Source organism: Crocuta crocuta, unplaced genomic scaffold, assembly GCF_008692635.1.
Source record: "Crocuta crocuta isolate KB4526 unplaced genomic scaffold, BGI_CrCroc_1.0 scaffold143, whole genome shotgun sequence".
Lineage (NCBI taxonomy): Eukaryota > Metazoa > Chordata > Mammalia > Carnivora > Hyaenidae > Crocuta > Crocuta crocuta.
Genome location: NW_027529175.1, coordinates 359,562 through 379,450, shown reverse-complemented (window position 1 = coordinate 379,450; position 19,889 = coordinate 359,562). Strand labels below are relative to the sequence as shown.

Below are 19,889 nucleotides of genomic sequence, written 5' to 3'. Positions count from 1 at the left end.
AAATTTTTTTTTTTTTTTTTTTTTTTTTCAGCTCTCCCTCCAATGTCCAAAGCTTTCTATGGAATTTGGTCAGAGATGCCAGCTTGAGAAAACTAGATTCTACAACACGCTGGGAAAACCAACCCCTTTACGTCAATGAAGACTAGCCTGTGCTTTTGCAACCTCCCCTCTCCCTTCCCTCTAATGGCTCCCAGATGGGTGCAAGATGGGTGCACCAGAACCCCCAAGGCCAGGCTCCACCCCACCCACTCTGTGCCAGTCACCTCAGGCTGCACTCAGGCACAGAGATGTCCTGTCAACTCTAACTTGATTCTGAAGAACAGCCAGGGTGGAGAATCTCTCAGGGTTCCGGGCTTTCTATGTTTCATTCTCTCAGGAGCTTCATACAAATGAAAACACCCAAGCCACTTTAAGGAACCTCTGCATACACAGGAGAGAAGCAGGAAAATGTTCCCAGCACAGCCAAGGTTAACCCTCGTTTGCAATCCTAATCCATGACAAAAAGGGGACAGGAACGTCTACCCTAAATTCAAAGGGTAGCTGAGGGATCAATGCTATTTAGAGTCACTTCATGCTGCTGTCCTTGGGAAGGAATGAGACAGCTGCGGGGAGCTTCACCGGAATCTCACTGATGGAGAGGTAGTAAGAATAGAAAAAATAATAAAACTTGATGGGAGAACAAAATACTGCATGGGCAGATCAGAAACAGAATTATTATTGGCTTCTTGCCACGAACAGGAGAAAAGCGCAACACAAGACGCACCAACGCTGGGTATTAACAGTCCTCCCCGCCCGCAGGACACTGCAGGTTGCGGTGCGCACAGCGCGGTTTTAGCAGCGGGAAACGAGGGGGGGCGGAGGAAGCTGCGCCCCCTCTCATCCGGGTTTTATCCACACGCGCTGGCCCTACGTAGCACCAGTCTCCCCAGGCGCGGGCGGAGACGGGACGGGGAAGAGGTCAGTGCAAGTCGGCTGGCCCTTTGGCGGTGCCTGGGGGGCTCAGCACGCCCCGCTCTCACACTCCTATGGCAGAAGCTGGGGAAGGAAGGGCTGGCCGTGGGCCGGTTCCTGCTCTAAGGTGACACCCTAGAGAGGCAGGGACTGACGGGGGAACAACACGGTCACCAAGCCTCCCCTCAACCTCCACCACGAAAGCCGTATCCTTCAAGGCCTCGTCCTGATTGGCAAGAAGGCAAGGAAGGGGCTGAACTGCCGCACTGGTGCAGGGGGTGGCGCCGCCCCGGCAGCCCCTTCCCTCCCTCGGCCTCCTCTGGCTGCTCACGCAGCACGCTGATCCAGACCAGCCAAGGGGGAGGTGTAGACATCAGGGACACACGCCCTCCCCAGGCCCTCCTCACCACCCCCAACTCGCCCACCGCGCTCTCACAGATGGCCACGAAAACCCACAATCTCCAGGCACCTTTGCAGCCAGTTTATCTTGAGCCTCACTCCTGCGTGGGTCCCTAACAGTGGCCCCAGGAGGGACCTTCTCAGCACTTGGGAATCTGAGCTGGTCAGGAAGTGGGGGGCGTGGGCTGCTTCTCCAGGAACCCGGCCCGAGGGCCAGCTCTTCCACCAGCTTTAGCCCCAGAAACTCTTAAATACTGTCTGAGCGCTCACTCCGCAGAGCTCAGCTCGGGTACGTGCGATCAGAACTCTTCAGTGACATTCAACGCAAAGGCAACACCTTGACTGGGCAGATACGCTCCAGGGGAAGAAGGCAAGACAGAAGGCGTGAACAAGAGGAAATGACAGAGGAGACCTGGGAAGAAACGGGCCACCAAAGGGCAGATGGGAGCAGAAAACCTGGGCCGAACTGCGAAACAGCAGTTCAGGTCAGGCAGGTGCTTCACCTTCTCAATTCATTCCAGAAAAGTCGGCCTGGGGCAAGGGGGCAGGGAGGAGGAGGAGCACAGTGTTTGGTAACAAAAATAGAAAGGTGAGGGAGGGTGAGGAAGAGGAGGCAGAGATGGCATTCTAATCAGCATGAGGTGACCGGGGCGATGACCGACAAGACGGGAGGCACCCAGGGGCCCCGGGAGGCACCGCTCTGCAGCCACGTGTTTCTAACGGAGAAGCCAGGGTCTGACCCCTGACGTCCACTTTGGCCTTCACCTGCCCTACGTGTGCAGCAGCACCTCCGGCTCGGACAACGAGCAATAGAGAGTATATCCCAATTCATCTATTTCTTCAGGAGTGAGCTCTGCGAACAAGTTCACCTTGGGGTTCAGGGCACTGGGCAGGACTCCGGCCTCTAAGTAGCTGATGAGTCCCCTCAAGGCCTGCAAGAAGCGGTCGGCCAACATGTCCGGAGACCAGTCAGCCTCCTCGTGGGCCAGGTGGAGGATGACGTTGGTGAGCTGGCTGGCAGTGAGGTGGCCCAGAGCCGGAGTGGACTTGCATATGGCCTTGAGGATCTTGAGGCACAGAGATCGGCAGCCCGAGTCGGCCTGGTCCAAAGCCCGCAGGCGTGCCGTCTCCGCGGGCCGCAGGCTCAGCCGCCACAGGTTGTCATACTGCGCCAGCCGGTGCGGTCTGGCTACCAAGACGGTGTCGCCGAGGGTCACCGACGGCAGGAAGTCAATGACGAGATGCTTGTCCCGCTCATACTGCACTTCCAAAGTCAGGGCTCCTGGGGGTGGTGCGGGCCGGATCACATAGTCCAGGAGGGACCCTATGGCTGGCCAGTTGATGGAGCCAGCCACCACCTTCTCGAACGTGTCTGCCACTGTCTTGGGGGAAAGGTAGCCCCCTACGACGCAGCGGTCCCAGTAACTGCTTCCACGAGGAAAATACTCTGGGTTCTCCCGGCGAACCAGGTAGAAGCCAGGGACGTTCATGATGGTGTCCTCGCCAGGGACACACGACCACAGGTTCTGCTCCAGCACCAGGGGCACGATGAGCTGGATGTGGTCAGCTGTCACCACCTGTTGGAGCAGAAGTAAAAACGTGTCGAGGGATTTAATCCGCTCAAGAGACAAGCTTCCCCCGACACCGGTCCCACCAGCCTGCATTCCCCCATCAGTATGGGAAACTCCGAATTCGTTCAGAGCGAGAGTGAGGATTTGAACCCAGGTCTGTCAGAAAAAGGAGGGGGGGGAACCAAGGAAGAGTTTAAGGAAGATATGACAGGGGAGACCGCAGCGGGAAGAATTCAGAAGCGGTAAGACCTGAGACCACAGTCTTCCCGGCACGCCTGGGACACCGGTCTTCTGGGCCGATAGCACCCTTGAGAAACAGCTTCTTTTTTTTTTTTTAATGTTTTTCTATATATGTTTTTTTTTTTTTTTTGGAGAGAGAAGAACACCCTCGCACGCATAAATGGGGGAGGGGCAGAGAGAGAGGGGGACAGAGGATCCACAGCAGGCTCCGCGCTGTCGGCACAGAGCCTGACCAGGGGCTTGAATTCACAAACTGTGAGATGACCTGAGCTGAAGTTGGACGCTCAACTGACTGAGCCCCCAGGCACCCCTCGAGAAGCATCCTGGTCAGCACCCGACCCGACCCTTTGCGAGAACCACCTCGTTACCTGCAGATCATCGTAGAGGCTGCCACTCAGGTACATGTCCCGAAGCGGCATGTCAGGCAACTTGGCCCGCAGGAAGCTCCGGAGCTCGGCGCATATGTCCACGGCCGCTTGCTTGGCCCGCGCCTGCTCACCCGCAGGGATGGCCGCTCGGTTCCGGTAGTAAGTAAGAAGTTTCTCCTGCAGGGACATGCGCAGTCGTGACTTCTTCAAGTCTACCTGGCCCTTCCTGGCCAATGGCTTGGGCCGGGGTGGGCAGAATGTATCTGCCAAGGCAAGAGAGAGAGGCACAGAGGCACATGAGCTCTTCCCGTGCTCGCTTCGTCCACGGATGCCTCAGGCCCGGGAAGGAGGGCTGGGCACAGCAGCGCCAGCACAGCGCCTGGTGCAGTGCGCGTGTCAGCAACGTCTGCTGAGAGCGGGAGCAGCACTGAGTGCCCAGAGAGGGGTCCCGGGGTGGGTGGGGTAGGGGGGCCAGAGCCTCGTCCTCACCTGCGTCGAAGGCCGAGGAATCTGTGGGAAGGGTCTGCAGGGAGCGGCTCAGGCCCGTCTTCATGTCTTTATTCAGCAGTCGGGGTGAGCCCATCCAGTTGGGTTCTTCCCAGCTCCTCTTCCCCGAGTGGCTCAGGCGTGTGGGGCTGGTGGGGGCGCTGATCGCCCTATCGTACATCTGAAAAAGCAGAGGCCCCGCCATAGGAAGCTTCCTGCCTCCACTTCCCTTCTTCTCAGCAATCTTCCCCTAGTGGGTTCGACTACTATTTTTCAGTAACTTTGTTGTACTCTAGATTAGGGAACACTGTGCCCCGTGCAGAAAATCTCAGGAAAATACTAAATGATGCAAGCGAGAAACAGAGCTACCGTAAGGACCCAACCCAGACACGGCTGTGGGTATTTTGGTCTAGTTCTTTCTGGGAACGATGTATCTATATAATTCGATCCTACTCTACGTATACTTTCGAAACTGGATTTTTGTCACATATCATTTTTGTCACTTCTCCATTATCACTGAAAACAAACCAGCAGTCAACATTATGGTATCTTTTCTGACGATTCAGTATCGTACCTGATGAACATGCCATAACGTTGAATGCTGATTCATTTACTTAATCGATACTATCCCAGTGGCTGCTATGTGCCAGGCACTGTTCTGGGTGCCCAGGGTTAAGAAGTAGATCAAAGAGACTCAATCCCTGCCCGCATGGGTCCGCAGCGCACTGGAGGGGTACAGGCAATACATAATCAACAAGCTAAATGTGCAGTATGCAGTCAGAGATAAATATTAAGAAAAGTAAGGCGGGAAAGGGAAATGGGAAGTATGTATGTGGTACGAGTGTTGCTACTTTGAATCGGGTAGTTAAGGAAGGATATTTCAGTTATTTATCATTGTTTACTAACTGGGATAGACCTAATCATATCTCCCTCGATTTCCTCGGGCGGGGGGTGGGGGGAGTCCTAGAAGTAGATTTGCGGAGTCCTCCTACGGGCTCATCTGACACTGCCACATCACCAGGCTATGCCCCCATCAGCTCGGTATCAGAGTCTCATTCAAGGCAGCCTCACGGACTCTCCCGCCCCTGGCTGCACCCACTTACCCGCTTCACGGCCAGCGTGGCGATGCCCAGCATGGCTGCCCCGCCCACCCCCAGCACCAGCCGGGCGTTGGAGAGCACAAAATCAATGGCCGTGCCAATGCCATTGTCATCCTTCTTGCCTTTGCGCTCACCAGAGCCTGCCATCTCTCACCTGAGGACGAAGGCAGAACACAGCCATCACCACCTGGGACCTCGAGAGCCAGCCCTCCTCCCTCCCCTCCAATCAGGCCAGTGGGCAACAAGTACGGGTTATTCCGGGAATTCGGCAACTCAAACCCTCCCGCCTCTAGCACCGCATGCTCTGGGGTCAAGAGCGATGCGTGCCCCGGGACACATCTGCACGCAAGGGGGAAGAATGGATGGCACCGACCGTGGAAAAACATCTCTCCACCCTTCTGAGATTATAGAAATAGAAAGCCTTAGCTCGGCGTCAATCAATCCTCTCCTGGATTCGCACAAAGTACCCTACACCATGTAAGTCTACCCTCTCCCTGCCCCTTCCCACCAGTGTAACGCAGACTGTGTTTTGATCCTTTGGCCACCACTTCCTGTACGGCGAGACCTGAGGAGGTCTAACCGGACCGATTAGGTTAGGAGATGCTCATCCAGTCCCATGGTGCCACCTCACACACAGGGAGGTGACTCGCCAGAGGTCCCAGAGACAGGGAGTGGCACGGCCATCTGCGGGAGGCCGGCTCCCGGCTCCCAGTCTGATGTTTTCCCCACCATGTCGTGTTTACCCTGTGCACAGCCAACTTACCTATTCTACTTTCTGCAAAAAAAAAAAATAAAAAAAAAATATCATGGATCAAACTACTGCTCACGGAGATAAAACCTCAAGTCCACACTTGAGCAAGGTGCAAAGGGAAAAATAACTCTCTGCGGGCACTCCCATTTGACAAATGCTTTGCTTCTTGGGGGAAGTGTGCGGAGAGGGCGGCAGGGAGCCACAAGCAGCTCACGGGAGGCTGACACTGAGTGCAAACCCCAAGGACGCTGCAGACTTGTCTAACTGGAGAAAAAAAAAAACACTCATCTGCGCACATGCACTTGGAAAATGAACTAACAATGAGCTCATGGGCTCAACAGCAGAGGCAGCCTCTCATGCAGAGGGAGGCTCAGGCAAGGGGAGCCCACACTTGCTCCCCGGCAACAACGAAGTCGTCATGACTGAAGTTCCCCGGGTCCCCAGATGAGTCCCTGAAGCAAGAGCCCTGGGCCCGACGCAGATGAAGGACGGCAAAGCGGTGCAGATCTGAGCGCTGCTCTCAGTCCGCTTCCTCCTACCTCCCGCGTCCAGCACACCAGGAGTCACAGGGAAAACCAGCTGCCTACCATTCAGGGCCCCCACATCCCCGGAATGGGAGGAGACAGAGATAGGATGCCCAGGTGCAGTTTCCAGTGTGAGTAACCTTTCTAACTCCGCTGCAACTAGGTACTGCTGGCTTCTCCCTCTCCTGGCCCTTGTCTGTATGCTCCCCACTTCCCCCAAGAAAGAAAGAAAGATTTCTGACTCAACTAATTCCAGCAACTGAATTAACGAAGAGTCACGGTCCAGTCCAAAAATATTTTTCCCTGACTAGAGTTCACAACTTTGGTGGCACTTTTCTCTACCCTTCACAGTCAATAGAAGCTTCGGGCTTCGGGCCATAATGGGAGACTTACTTGGTCAAGTGAAATACATTCCCACTCGCACAGAGCAAGCAAGGCCAGGGAGAAGAGTTCAACTATACATTACAGGTGGGGTCGTGAAAGAAGGCGACTCATCATCCCTCCAGTGGCCACTGCGAGAGACGGAGTAGATCAAACTCTGCCAAGGCCGAGTAATTCAATCAGGACAAAGTGAACTTGACACACGTGTGTTCCCCACACGTAACAATGACCAGTGTTTTATTTTTATTTATTTTTTGAGAGAGAGAGCAGGAGAGGGGCAAAGAGAGAGAGAGAGGGAGAGAGAAAGAATCCCCAGCAGGTTCCGCGATGTCAGCACAGAGCCTGATGTGGATCTCAATCCTACGAACCGTAAGATCAAGACTTGAGCCCAGATCAAGAGTTGGACGCTTAGCTGACTGAGCCACCCGTGCACCTGTTTGATTTCTCTTAAACAATAAAAGAACCTTTGCTGATATATTTACAATAGACACACTGGATGCAGGCACCTCCTTGAATGTGAGGCAGTAAGACCAGAGAGGGGGCGTCCTCTACCTAAGCAAAAGCCAGAAGGAGCCTCCCTGGGCCATTTAGCCCGGGCCCCATCTGATGACTGGTAAGAATGAGGCAGTGATGTGGCATAATAGAAAAGAGTCTGAGTTTTCAAGCCAGAAACCCTGAGGATGACTACTTGCCATTGAGCCCTGACTTATTGGCTGAGTGACTTCCATAAGGTACTTAACCACCACCCCAGCTATGAAAAGGGGATAATTATGCCTGCGTGGCCTGAATCAGAAGGTCGTAATGAGGAGAAACCATCTATAAAAATACTGAGCGTGAACACTTGCTTTCGAGTTTCAGTTCTGCAAGATGAAAACATTTTGGAGATCTGTTATGCAATAATGTGATTTTTTTTTTAAGTTTATTTATTTTGAGATAGAGAGAGAGAGAGAGAGAACGGGCACACATGAGCAGGGAAGGGGCAGAGGGAGGGAGAGACAGAATCCCAAGCAGGCTCCGCACCGTCGGTATGGAGCCCGATGGGAGGCTTGATCCCAGGAAATGCGAGATCATGACCTGAACTGAGATCAAGTAGTCAGACGCTTAACCAACTGAGCCACGCGGGTGCCCCAACAATATGAATGTTCTTAATACTACTGAACTGTATGATAAAAACTGGTTACAATGTTTTTTAAAAAGAGGAGGACAGAAGAAGAAGGAGCGGCAGGCAGGGCTGCAGACGGAGGGTCTCGGCGCTGCTGACGTTTTGGGCACGTTACTTACCCTGTCTCCCCAGATACACTAACGGGAACAGACACACTCCCTACCCCAAAGGAGCGAGGATGACACGGAACGGTGGCCCTGTGGCTTCCGAGGAAGAAGGCACAGAACTGTGAAAGTCCCAACGTAGTTTACTTGACAAAGTCACAGGCCTTGAACACATCTGGCTCGAGCGCGCGTGAGACGAGCTGACACGCGCTGCGAGGGCACCATGTGCTGGGCACATTGCACACACTAATCCCCGAGTCCTCACACCACCACCTCGGGGTCACGGTGTTGTCTCCAACTCACAGACGAAGAGGCAGAGGCTAAGTAACTGGCCCAAGGTTATCGTGTCCGTAAGCCGTGCAGCCAAGACTGGAACCCAGGACTCTGCTGGGCAGTAGTTTAAGGGAGTCCTAAGTGGCCTCCACTCCTGCCTTGGTCACATCTATTAACCAGGAGACCTTAAACTTCTTGGGAGGCATTTTGGCACGCTCCCTGCCATGTCCCCGGGGCCGGCACTGTTTGACACACAGAATGTATCTGTTGCACAAACGAGCTATTAACCCCATGGGGTGATTTCTGGTTTTCAGAGGCGGCGGCGATGGCAATTTGTAGCCCAACTGACAATCAAAACGGATGAAGGACGCGAAGACTCGGTAACTCACGCCTTCTCTGCCGGACCCACTACCCCTCCCTGTGCAGGCAGGCTCCCACGGGCATCACCCCTCCCCTGGCCCTGCCCTGCTCAAGGCGAGTCTGCCAGTCAACCTAAGTGGCCGAGGAGAACCAAAAGCCCTTACGTAAGGCTCCCCGCTCCCCCCGCCCACACTCCCTCTCCACCCCAAACAGCACCCTCCCCAGCTGGCAGGCCTCACAACCTGGTGGTTATCCCTGGTTTTTTCTCTCCCCACCTCCAGCCTCAGCCAACTCGTCACCAAGCCCCACTGCTGCCACAGGGTACGCAAGCGCAGTCACGGCCACTGCCACGATCCCTCTTCCGTGCCGTTGCCCTGCTTTCCAGGGCCGTGGCGGGCCCCCTCCTATCAGACGTCACAATCTCTTCACCAGGGAGTCGGTATCCTCGCAGACTTCGCCGGGTCTCAACTCCCGCCAGGTGCTTTACGGGCCGTTCTCGCCACAGCGGACTCGAGTTTCCAGACTACCGTTCCCACCGCCATATTTGCTCATTCTTGTCCATCTGCATAGAAGCTTCTATTCCTCACTGACCTCAAACGTCCCCTTTTCTACAGCCACCTATGATCCCCCATCACCGCCCTAAACAGGCAGAATTATGTCCTCCTCTCCAACTCCAGGCTCTTTACAGGACCCTCTAGGACGGAGCTGCTCCCACTGGAATTACTTTCTGTTGATCTCCACATTAGGCCGAGTCCCTTGATGGACCGTATCCTTCATCTTTACCCCAGAGCCTGCCAGATTATGCCAGGGCCATAGAAGGCCCTCTGGAAAAGTTGCTGAACTAAATATAGTCATAGGTTATAGAGGGACTTCTTGTTAACACCGGAATCAGGAGTCAACAGAGCTAACACACCACCTACTGAGCAGCATTCCAAGTGCCGTGTGTGCACGGTCTCACTGAATTCTCAAAATAACCGGACAAAGTAGGTACTGTTCTCTCCATTTTACAAATGAGGAAACAGAGGCTTGGGAAAGGCTACTGATTTACCCTAAATCCCACAGCTATCAGCACTGGGATTTGAATGCAGACATGGTCCCTTGAAGTCTGCACACTATGCCTGCTTTATAAACTGTGTTGTAACAGAATACAGTCATGTTTGGGGAATGTGATCGGACTCATAAGGTAACTGAATCCCCTGAGAATGAGCCAGCCTGGAACTGAGCTCTAATACTTTTAACCAGTACCTTCTATAACATTTTCATATGTAAAATATTCCAGGAAATAAAGTGGTGATAATTTTATTCTGGCGGGGCTGGAAATGCAAGGCCTGCTTTTTCAATAGGGAAACCTACCTCTATTAACGTCTATAATTCCTCTGTTGATTTCTTTTTTTTTTTTAATGTTTTATTTATTTCTGAGAAAGAGAGAGAGAGGGTGAACAGGGGAGGGTTGGAGAGAGAGGGAGACACAGAATCTGAAGCAGGCTCTAGGCTCTGAGCTGGCTGTCAGCACACAGCCCGACGCAGGGCTCGAACCCACGAACTGTGAGATCATGACCTGAGCCGAAGTCGGACGCTTAACGGCTTGACCGACTGAGCCACCCAGGCGCCCCTGTTGATTACTAATAAAGCACTATGGTCACTGAAAAGAAAGCGCCCCCTCTCCCGGTCCCCTGCATCAAAAACAAAACAAAACAAAAACAAAAACAAAAGAAAGAAAGACAAAGCTTGTAGGATTAAGTGTCTACCTACCTGAGGCTTCTTACTGCATCTGTGAGGTAGGGATGGGAAAGAGGAGTGTCTATGGAAGACACCTTTGAACTCTTTCCCTTGGAATTAGGAGGAGAGGGGAAAGGAGGGGATCCTAAATAATGCCCCCCAATTTGCTGTGGAGGAAGACCAAGCCCTTCTCCAGCTGCCTCTCCCGGGCCTCAGGATCCTCTAGCTTCTGATTTTTCCGGAACTCGCGGCGGATGTAGGCCAAGTAGAAGTCTCGATCAGTGTAGCGAAGCCCTCGGCCCTGGCGCAGCAGGGCCCGGTACAGACTGAGCACCGCCTCTCGGCTCCATGGGGCCATGGGGGACTGGCAGGGGCTGCGCGTCAAGCTATAAGCAGAAGGGACAAAACAAGAAGCCTGGAATCAGAATGAATAATAGAAGGGTCTATACAGACTATCTAAAATTCAGGAGTTCTGAATCTGGGTCTCAGAGACCCCAAGGTCATGCTATGACTTAGTGGCAGGGCCAGGAGTAGACCCCAGCCTCTCGATCCCCTCTTCTGAGAAAGGACAGGTTATGCTGAAGGGCCAGGGCTTGAATCCTGGCTCTGCCATTTGCCGGGCACATGCCTCTGGGCAACGTACGTAACCCTTCTGCGCATCGGCTTCCTCAGCGACACAATGAAGATGATATTACATGTTAAAGAGCACCTGCCACATGGAGCTATTTTGAGAACTGCATGAATTAATGCACATAAAGCATCTATAATAAACTCCACCATGAGGGCTGGTCTAGGAGGGGGTGAAGGCAAGGACTCTCAGACACACTTGAATCCTGGCACCACCACTGATGCGATGATGACCTTGGTTAAGGTTCTTAACCTCTCTTGTGCCAACCTCAGTTCTCCATTTGTAAAATGAGGCTCAAGACCGTATTCTGCCCGTGTGGTGGGTATGAGGATCCCGTGAGTCAATGTACGTAAATGTGTTTAGAATAGTGCTTGGCACATACGAAGAAGCACTCTACCAAGGACAGCTATCACTAGCGGCACCTAGCCTGGTCTGTAGGTGCTCCATAAATATTAGATTTAGTTTTGCAGAAACCGCCACCATTTCCTTCGGTAACAGTGAACCTTTACACAAGTACTGCGTGTCATTTATAAAATGCTTTGTCATCCATTGCCACATTTAAATTAAGGAATCCAAGAGGTGGTCAGGGGTCCTAACGATGACTGGGAACCCTTAACTGAGTGTCTTAACACACGTCCCGCAGACACTGAGTGTCTACTATACACCACCGCACATCCCGCAGAACGCATCTCTTTCTGTCAACGATCCCAGTGTCCTTATCCCCATTGTAAGTGGCGGAAACTGAAGCTCCCACAGGGGAGTAAGTGGCCCACAGGCACAGAGCTGGAAAGGGGGGCTGCATTCCCGACCCCAACTCTGCCTGCCTCTGTAAGGATAGTTACCATTTGCTGGCGCCTGACACGGGTGCTCTACAAACTTTCCCAGCACAGCGCTTGGCACAGATAAGGGCCTCAAAAAATAAGCTGGTTGAAAGCAGCAAAGTCTCTCTGTGGGAGAAATGATCACCCCTATTTCAAAAATAAAGAAATGAGATCGAATGGGGCAGGTATTTGGTAGAAAGGTCTGAACTTTGGGCCCAAAGTCAGTAAGCCATCAGCGTCCGGCCTCACCAACTTTCTGAGCGAGCTGGAGCAAGCCACTGTCCCTGTCCTTTTTTCCTCAACGGTATAAGAGCTCCCCTCGGCCCCCAAGGGCCTCCCGGAATGGGAGAAATGAATCCAGAAAATCAACAGGAAAAGTGCTTTATGAGGTTGGAGGCGTTTGTCACGCGAGGTGTGTTACTGACAAGGTCGATCGGCGATTGGGCGACTGAGCCCGGGTCGGTCCCCAGTTCCTGCCTCGACCCTGGGGAGGGGGCCGGGCCGAGGCGGGATGGGGAGACCCCGGGAGGCTGGGGCGCGGCCCCGGAGAGGCCTCCCAGGGGAGAACTAGAGCGGTCTGGGCGAGACCCCCGCTTGGCCAGGTTGAGGGGGGCGCCAGCCGCGGCCCTGAGCAGAGGCTCGGCGAGCCCCGGGCCCCCGGCGCCCGCTCCTCCCCTCACTCACCCGCGGACTGCGCGCGCTACCACTCCTCGGGGTTCGCCTCTCGCCCGGTACCTTTCCCGGGGTCACCCACCAACATGGCCCCTTCACTTCCGGGACACGACCTCGCGCACGGAGCTGAGGGGAGGGACTGAAGGGAACGTGGGGGCGGACGGAGGCGGAAGGACTTCCGTTCTTCAAGTGCTAGGCCTCTCTCGGGGCGGGGCCAGGAGCCTCGTCGGGCCACGCCCCCTCAGGCGGGCTCGGCCCCGCCTCCGCGCGTGACGTCCGCTAGAGACCGGTCTGCAGAGGCTGTTCTGTTAGGGCCCCGCCCACCCGGAGACGAACGCGCCACGCGCGGGAGTGGNGGGGGGGCCGCCCCCCCCCCGCCGCTAGTCCCGTAGCCCGTCAGGGGGGTCAGCTCAGACCCCCGCACCGACTGCTGATCTCGGGCTGGGGCCGTGGGGACACCTGGGGAATTCTGACACTGCTAATATTCTCTGTCGTGGCTTTCAAAGCTCCTCGAGTCCATTTTCTCAGATCGCCTTCTTGTCACCCCTCCGTGCGCCTCCTGCTCCCCGGGCCCTTCGGCTCCCAGCAAACTCCTACCCATGAAGGTCCACCTCAAGTGTTGCCTCCGCAAGTCTTTTCCAGCACCTTCCTCATCGGGTGTCAGGCACAGGCGCCTCCTTTTGGCCGCACAGAAATGTCTGCGTACTGCTGTTGGGGCTCCTAACCCTTCCAACCACAAATCCGTATTTAGTGGCCGCAGTTATTTGCCGGGCACCGCTGTGTAACGTATCCGTGTGCTTCTCCGTCTCTCACCAGATCTGAGCGCACGACCCGACCCACGCCTTATGGAATCCGTGAGGCTCCTCCCCACAGCGTCTCCAGGTGCCAAGTGAAGCCAAGGAGCCTGGGGACCCCCGGATCCAGCTGCACCACTGGCAGACTTTGGCCCGCTGGCAAGTTTCCTAACCTCCGCCTGGGGCTGCTGTGAGGACTAGACGGCATCCAGCAGGAGGGGGTGGGCACTCAGGAGCAGTTACCTACCCACTCACTGATTCTCACAAGTCCTCATCTGGGGTCCCTAACGTGCAAGGCACTGCCATGGGTATGGCAGGGACCAGAAAGATCAAGTCGTGTCTTCTAGTGGGGGGCTGACAGGTGGTGAGGCGAGCTGGGAGCCCCGCTGCGGGTGCGAGGATGCGGGGAAGGGAGTGTGGTGGGAGGGAGGCCTCCCTTGCACACGGAGTTGGTGACATGTGGATCTTCTTCATTGTGGCTGTGGACATCATTCCTTCTTGGCCTTCAATGCCTTTGCTTTGGCTTCAGCTTTAGGAGGAGCAGGAGCTTTCCTCTTCCCTTTCCGTTCCATCTTCACGAAAAGGGTCTCTGAATTCCATTGTCTCAGGGTCAGCCTAGCTTGAGAAGAACCGCATGCACCAAGCGCTAAAGGAGGGGGAGTTGGTCAGGAAGCTGTAGCAGACCCCAGGGAGGGAGGGACAGGGGCTCAAGCCAGGGAGGCGGCAGTGGAGGGAGGAAGTGCTCAGATCCTGGAAGTCGTCAGAAGTAGAGCCACTGCTCGTGCAGGGTGTGAGAGAGAAGGGCCCCCCTGGCTTCGGGCTTCTGCCTGAGCCACTATCCTGCCGCCTCCCTGCTCCGGCTTAGTTAGGAGAATGTTCCACGTGTTCCCGAAGAAGCCTGTTTTCCAAGGGGCCTAAGGTCTGCACTCAGATGAAGGAAGACTTCCCTGTGATATGGGGGGCCTGGCAGCACTGAAGCCATGGTGAACCCCTAAGGGCTTCTGGGAAAGGGAGGGCCCAGCTGGGGGCCTCAAGGAGGGAGGCTTAAGACAGGAGCAGTGGCGGCGTGGAGCCTGGGCTCTTAGGCTGGGTCTCAATCCCCCAGGGCCGGCTTGCCAGCAATTCTCTCGCCCACACTCCCAGTGCGGCAGCCCCGGCACTCACAGCTGCCTTTATAAAGCACCTCTGGTGTACCAGCCATTTGGACTGACTCCTTCACAAACACTGTATAATGTCTAGTCCCAGCGGCCCTGCTTGGTAGGCATCGTTATCCCCGTTTCATAGATGAGAAACCCAAGACTGAGAGAGGTTTGCTAGTTTCTCTGACGCTGAGCCAGGCAGCTGAGAAGCTCACGGTGCAACCCGTGTGTCTTACACCAAAACGTGTGTTCTTTCCACTCTTCCAACCTGCCCTACTTTGCTCGATAAAGAAATAATGTTGTGACCCAAATAAATCTAATTGGTGACATTTCCAGCTGGAAGACCGGGTGACCTTTCAACCCCCTCCTGACCCTCCTGCTCTATAGAATATTATTTTTAGGAGGGAAGGGGGGAGGCCCCCTGAGAGCCTGCCTTTCAGATGAGCTTCCCCAGACTCTTCTGGGTCTTTTCTTTGCTTCCAGACTCTGAGCACTCATTCCTGCTCTCAGTGCTCCCAGGACAATAGTGGGGGGAGGAGGGGTGGAGAAGGGGAGCAGGCATCTGGCACCCACTCACATCCATGGTGCCTTTGTAGGCCTGAGACCCCTGGCAAGGAGCACTGACCCAAATGTCAGGGCTCCGCCAGGTGGATGGGATCGCAGCTGTGACATAACTCCCAGGAGTTATGTCTGGATGTTGGCAACGGTGTATTGTGCGGTCATGGATGGAAGGCAAGAAAGAGGAAAGCCCTTGTTCATCACAGCCTTGACTCATACCAGCCGTAGACATTTAATTGTGGAATGAATGGATGAATGAATGGATGTTTTCCAGAAAGACAGAGGAACTGGGAAAGGGAGACTATTTCCCCAAGTCAGAGGTCAGTCAAGTCCAGTTGAGTTTGAAAGGGGCAGTGGGGTGATGATGGGCATGGGGCAAGTGATTTAAGCTTTGTGTGCCTTGGTTTCCCCATCTGTGAGCTGGAGATGGAGAGAAAAGGGCTGCCTCCTTGGGCTGTTGAGGATTAAATGTGAGAGGGCATGTAACATGGGGAACTTGCCACCTGGTAAGCATACAGTAAGCGATGACTTGTATTATCATGAGGGGTCTCTCTCTCTCTCTCTCTCTCTCTCTCTCTCTCTCTCGTGCGTGGACAGGGATACGGGAATATTGGCTCACAAACAGACTTTGGAAACCCAGAACACCAGTTCCACGGTAGAAATTCAGGGAGTTTCAAGCTAGCCCCCCACCCTGGCCCTGGAAAGCCTCGGTGGTCAAGGGTCTGAGCCCCCAAGGGCTAAGGCAAGATACAGGAACAAAATGAACACAACATTTTTGCTGAATGACCATGAGAATCAATGCTGTGTGTGGTTCAACATTTAGTGAGCACCTAATATGAGCCAGGACTAGAGGTGGGAACGTAGATGTCACACACGCAGGTCCTGTCCCCAACAAGGCCAGGGTCCAGGGCGGGGAGCCAGATAGACAGGTACGCAGATGAGTGCTGGAAGAGAAGCCTTCACACGTGTTCTCGAAACCACAAGATCCTGTGATCCAGTGAAGAAGAAGGTTGGGTGAGCACCAGCTGGCTAGGGAGGCTGCAGAGTGAGACCCAAAGCTGGCCCATGAGCGCGCTAAGGTTTCCCGGGAGGGAAGTGACAGCCTGCGAGGTGTGCTTCAGGCGCTGGCACCATTAGTCTGGAGTCCATCATGGGTTCAAATCCCAGCTCTGCCACCTGACCGCTGGGTGTCCTTCAGCAACGTTCTCGACCTCTCTGAGTCTTGGTTTCTACACTCGAAAATGAGGATTGCTTAAAGTACCTAAGCAATCAGGCCTTCAGACTGACTCATGCTAACTGAGATGGAAGGAGAGGGGAGCAGTGTATATCTGGGTATATATTAATGTCTCTCTGCAATAAGAATTAAAACTATGACTAAGGCCTTAGCGAGTTCAGGTGATGGTGGGGGGGGGGGGCAGGGGGGGGCCAGGCAGAGGATGGAGTCTGGCCCATTGCAGAGCTCAAAGGACACTGAGAGGGTAAGTACCAGCAGCAGCCTGGGTCTTTCTAGCCTCAAGCCCTCTACTTTGCCCAGCAGGATGCCTTACAAACTTGAGACCCTCTTTAAATGCTCCTTGCTTTGAACGGGAGGGAAATGGCTACTGAAGGAGGAGACAGAAAGCTCACTCCAGCCCACCCCCCACCTCCCAACCCTCCATGGCGGAGCAAAGGTGCAGACACTCCTTTTACCTGCGCTGATGGAGTAATGGAGGACTTGGCAGTAACCATAACTGCATCATGAAGCTCCGGGATGTGAGCCTGCCAGGGACCGGAAATCACTCTCAGAGAGAGCCGCCTCCCTCCTAATGGAGTTTGCTGTCATCAGATGTTATCGATCTTGTATTCACCAGACTAAAACCTGATATCCCTGGACAGGAGCGAGGTTCCCCCATTAGCCTGTGAAATCTTTGGTGCCCATGTAGTGCCAGGTGGTGTTGAAAACGGGCCAGGGGCTGTAAGCTCGTTCACCGAGTACCCTCCTCTTGGCAGGCAGCAGGAATAGGGGCCGGGCCGGGCCCATGTGCAGGCTTAGAGCCCAGAGCCCAGCTCCCCAGCTTCCCACGTGTGCCACCTCTGTGAGGTTCAGAACGTAGAAGGGTGGGGGCGCTGATACAGTGCCCAGCCCAGAGCAGTGGCTCAGTAAATGTCCGTCATGTCCCTTTACATCCTTTATAGCCATTGATCCCATTGGATATCAGTGACCCACTTTACAGATGAGGCTGTACCACTCGGGCTGATTATGGTCTCCATCTCCTCCGGGGGCCGACTGAGGCCTGTAGGCTGGCCTCTTCTCCTCGCTCCACAAAAAGCTTTGTAAGACCCAGAAAATTATGAGACAGCTTTCCAGGTTTGCTGAAATGCTTACGAGATCCGGCAGCATTCGGTTCCCCTCTTCTGCTAAGGAGCAGCTGCTACTGTTGGACAAATTGCACAGCAGCCTGTGTGGGCTGGCGGAGCAGTGGCCCGGCCAGGAGGGTGGATTGGGCTGGGGAGACTGGCAGACGGAGAAGGGAGAGCAAGGCATGATTTCTGCGTTTCCAGGTCAGAGTCTGGGGCGTACGGCAACGTGGTGATTAAGACAAGATCTCTTCCAGAGGAAGCACAGAGCTTGAGATGACCCCGAGTGTGGTTTAAAGGAGGACTTGTGATGTTTGCACATGTTCTTGATCCTCTGAGTCTTGGAACTTGACCCACCAACGTCCTTGCGCTGGGCTGATCGACAGAACAGCCTTTCCTCCCCCGGGAGTCTCGGCAATCCTATAGCCAGCATGGGCTGGAGAACGGGAGGACTCTCTCTAAATACGGCTCTGTTATGGGAAAGCCATTCTCACATCAGAAGATGATCAGAGGAGGAAATCAGCCAGAAGAGCAAGCAGAAACAGGCAGCCCGAAGCCCCTCTTCTCAGATCAGTGAGGTGAAACCCAGAACCATCCGGGTCTGTGTTCAGTAACTTCTTTTTGTATATAATATATATAAATTATAATATATGTAATAATATATTAATATATAATAATTAATAATAAATAATTAAATAAAAATAATATAATATAATATAATATATAATGTATATAACATTTATTCATTTTTTGAGAGACAGAGACAGACAATGTGAGCAGGGGAAGGACAGAGAGGGAGGGAGACACAGAATCCGAAGCAGACTCCAAGCTCTGAGCTGTCAGCACGGAGCCTGATGTGGGACTTGAACCCACAAACCACAAGATCAAGACCTGAGCCGAAGTCAGATGCTTAACTGACTGAGCCACCCAGGCGCCCCTATGATATTTTTTTAATGTTTATTTTTCAGAGAGAGAGAGAGAGAAAGTGCATGTGGGAGTAAGAGAGAGAGAGACAGAGAATCCCAAGCAGGCTCCGTGCTGTCAGTGCAGAGCTTGATGTGGGGCTCGAGCCCACGAACCTGTGAGATCCTGACCTGACCTGAAATCAAGGGTGTGCTCAGTAACTTCTAAGGGTGTTGACGACACCCACTGGCAAAGCCTCCCACTGACACAGAGCGGCGGGCCTCTGCCCTTGGCGACTCAGAGGGGGACAGACCTGGTCTGCCAGAGTAGGGGGGTCTTTGGGGCCTTGACGGCGGACGTGCCGGTGGGTGGAAATCAACATCCCACTACTACTGACGCACGTGAGGCCTGGGAGACAGCCACCTGAGGGAGGGCGAGTTGTTACACGCACACCACGTCAGGTTCAGCAGGGGTTCAGGGCCTGGGCAGAGTGCCGGGGACACAAAGGTGAGGAAATTACACCCAGCCCCACTGAGCGGGCAACAGAGGCTCCAGAAGTGTTCGTCTCCCAAGCTCCGCCATGTCGTGTGCAAGCTCTGGAACCTTCGTCTCCTCATCTGCAAAGGGGAGAAGAGCCGGGCACCACAAGTCTTCAATGGTAGGCCTAGCATTGCCTTCAGCATTTTGTGTATTTCCTAGTCTTGCCTTTCTTCTCTCTCTATAATGTTCTGTGATTCTATTTTATATATTTACCCCCTTCCATTCTGCGGCATATACTTTATATGCTGCCTCAGATCCCAGCTGGTGTCCGGTTGGAAGAAAGAAAGGAAGGGAAAGTGGGAAGGCAGGCCGGCACCTCCAGTTGCGCATGCCTGGCTCTCCCACTAGGAGGCAGCACGGCACCGTGTGAAGGGTTGTGGGGAGGCCCTAGTCCTAAATCCCACGGGGAGCTGTGTGCCTTTGAGCAATTTATACCCTTGATCTCCCCAAATCCTAGCCTCCCCACCCCCACCAACTTGCAGGCTGGTAACCACCCCCCAAATACCATGTAGATTACATGAAGTAATGGGTGCAAAGTGCCTGGCATGTACACAATAGATGTTCAATGGCTGTACACACCTATCGTCGTGGTCTTTAACCTTGGGACCGATTCCACACTCCAGGGGACATTTAACAATGTCTGGGGACGTGTGTGGGTGTCACACTTGGGGGAGTAGACTCGTCTCTTAAGTAGGGGCCACGGATGCTGCTAACACCCTGCAATGCATAGGACAGTTCTCCAACACAGAATTATCTGGCCACAATGCCACTAGCGCCAAGGTTGAGAAACCCTGGCCTACGTGCACATCGATTTTGAGCTCCTAGAGGGCAGCAGATGTGTCTTCTCCATTTCTGTATCTTCCTTGGGGACTGTCACACAGCCTGCAGTCAGTGAGTGAGTGCAGGGTTGAGCTGAAAGGTAAGTAGGGGCAGAAGAGGAGACATGGATATGGGGGGTGGGGCTAGGGGTGACAAACTAGAAAACCTCATTGTCATGAAGTGGGGTCGGGAGCCTAACTGCATTAGCATGAGGGCTTCCTGAGAGATGAATCTGATTTGCAGCAATGAAATTGCTTCTAAGCATCCTAATCAGATTGCTGTAAATGCT

General features: G+C 54.0%; 2 protein-coding genes across 2 annotated transcripts; both read right to left on the bottom strand.

Annotated features, from left to right (window-relative positions):
• Window position 1: 1 nt before the first annotated feature.
• Window positions 2-10,511, bottom strand: MIEF1 (mitochondrial elongation factor 1). The gene is made up of 5 exons (XM_077757914.1): window positions 10,423-10,511; window positions 5,119-5,269; window positions 4,019-4,196; window positions 3,530-3,792; window positions 2-2,927 (listed from the first exon to the last, which is right to left on the bottom strand). The coding sequence occupies exons 2-5, from the start codon at window positions 5,260-5,262 to the stop codon at window positions 2,121-2,123; spliced, it is 1,392 nt and encodes a 463-aa protein (XP_077614040.1). The 5' UTR covers window positions 5,263-5,269; window positions 10,423-10,511; the 3' UTR covers window positions 2-2,120.
• Window positions 10,512-10,529: 18 nt separating this feature from the next.
• MIURF (mitochondrial elongation factor 1 upstream open reading frame) lies at window positions 10,530-12,615 on the bottom strand. The gene is made up of 2 exons (XM_077757915.1): window positions 12,523-12,615; window positions 10,530-10,775 (listed from the first exon to the last, which is right to left on the bottom strand). Exon 2 carries the CDS (start codon window positions 10,745-10,747, stop codon window positions 10,535-10,537), a length of 213 nt encoding a protein of 70 aa, XP_077614041.1. The 5' UTR covers window positions 10,748-10,775; window positions 12,523-12,615; the 3' UTR covers window positions 10,530-10,534.
• Between the last annotated feature and the right edge of the window lie 7,274 nt (window positions 12,616-19,889).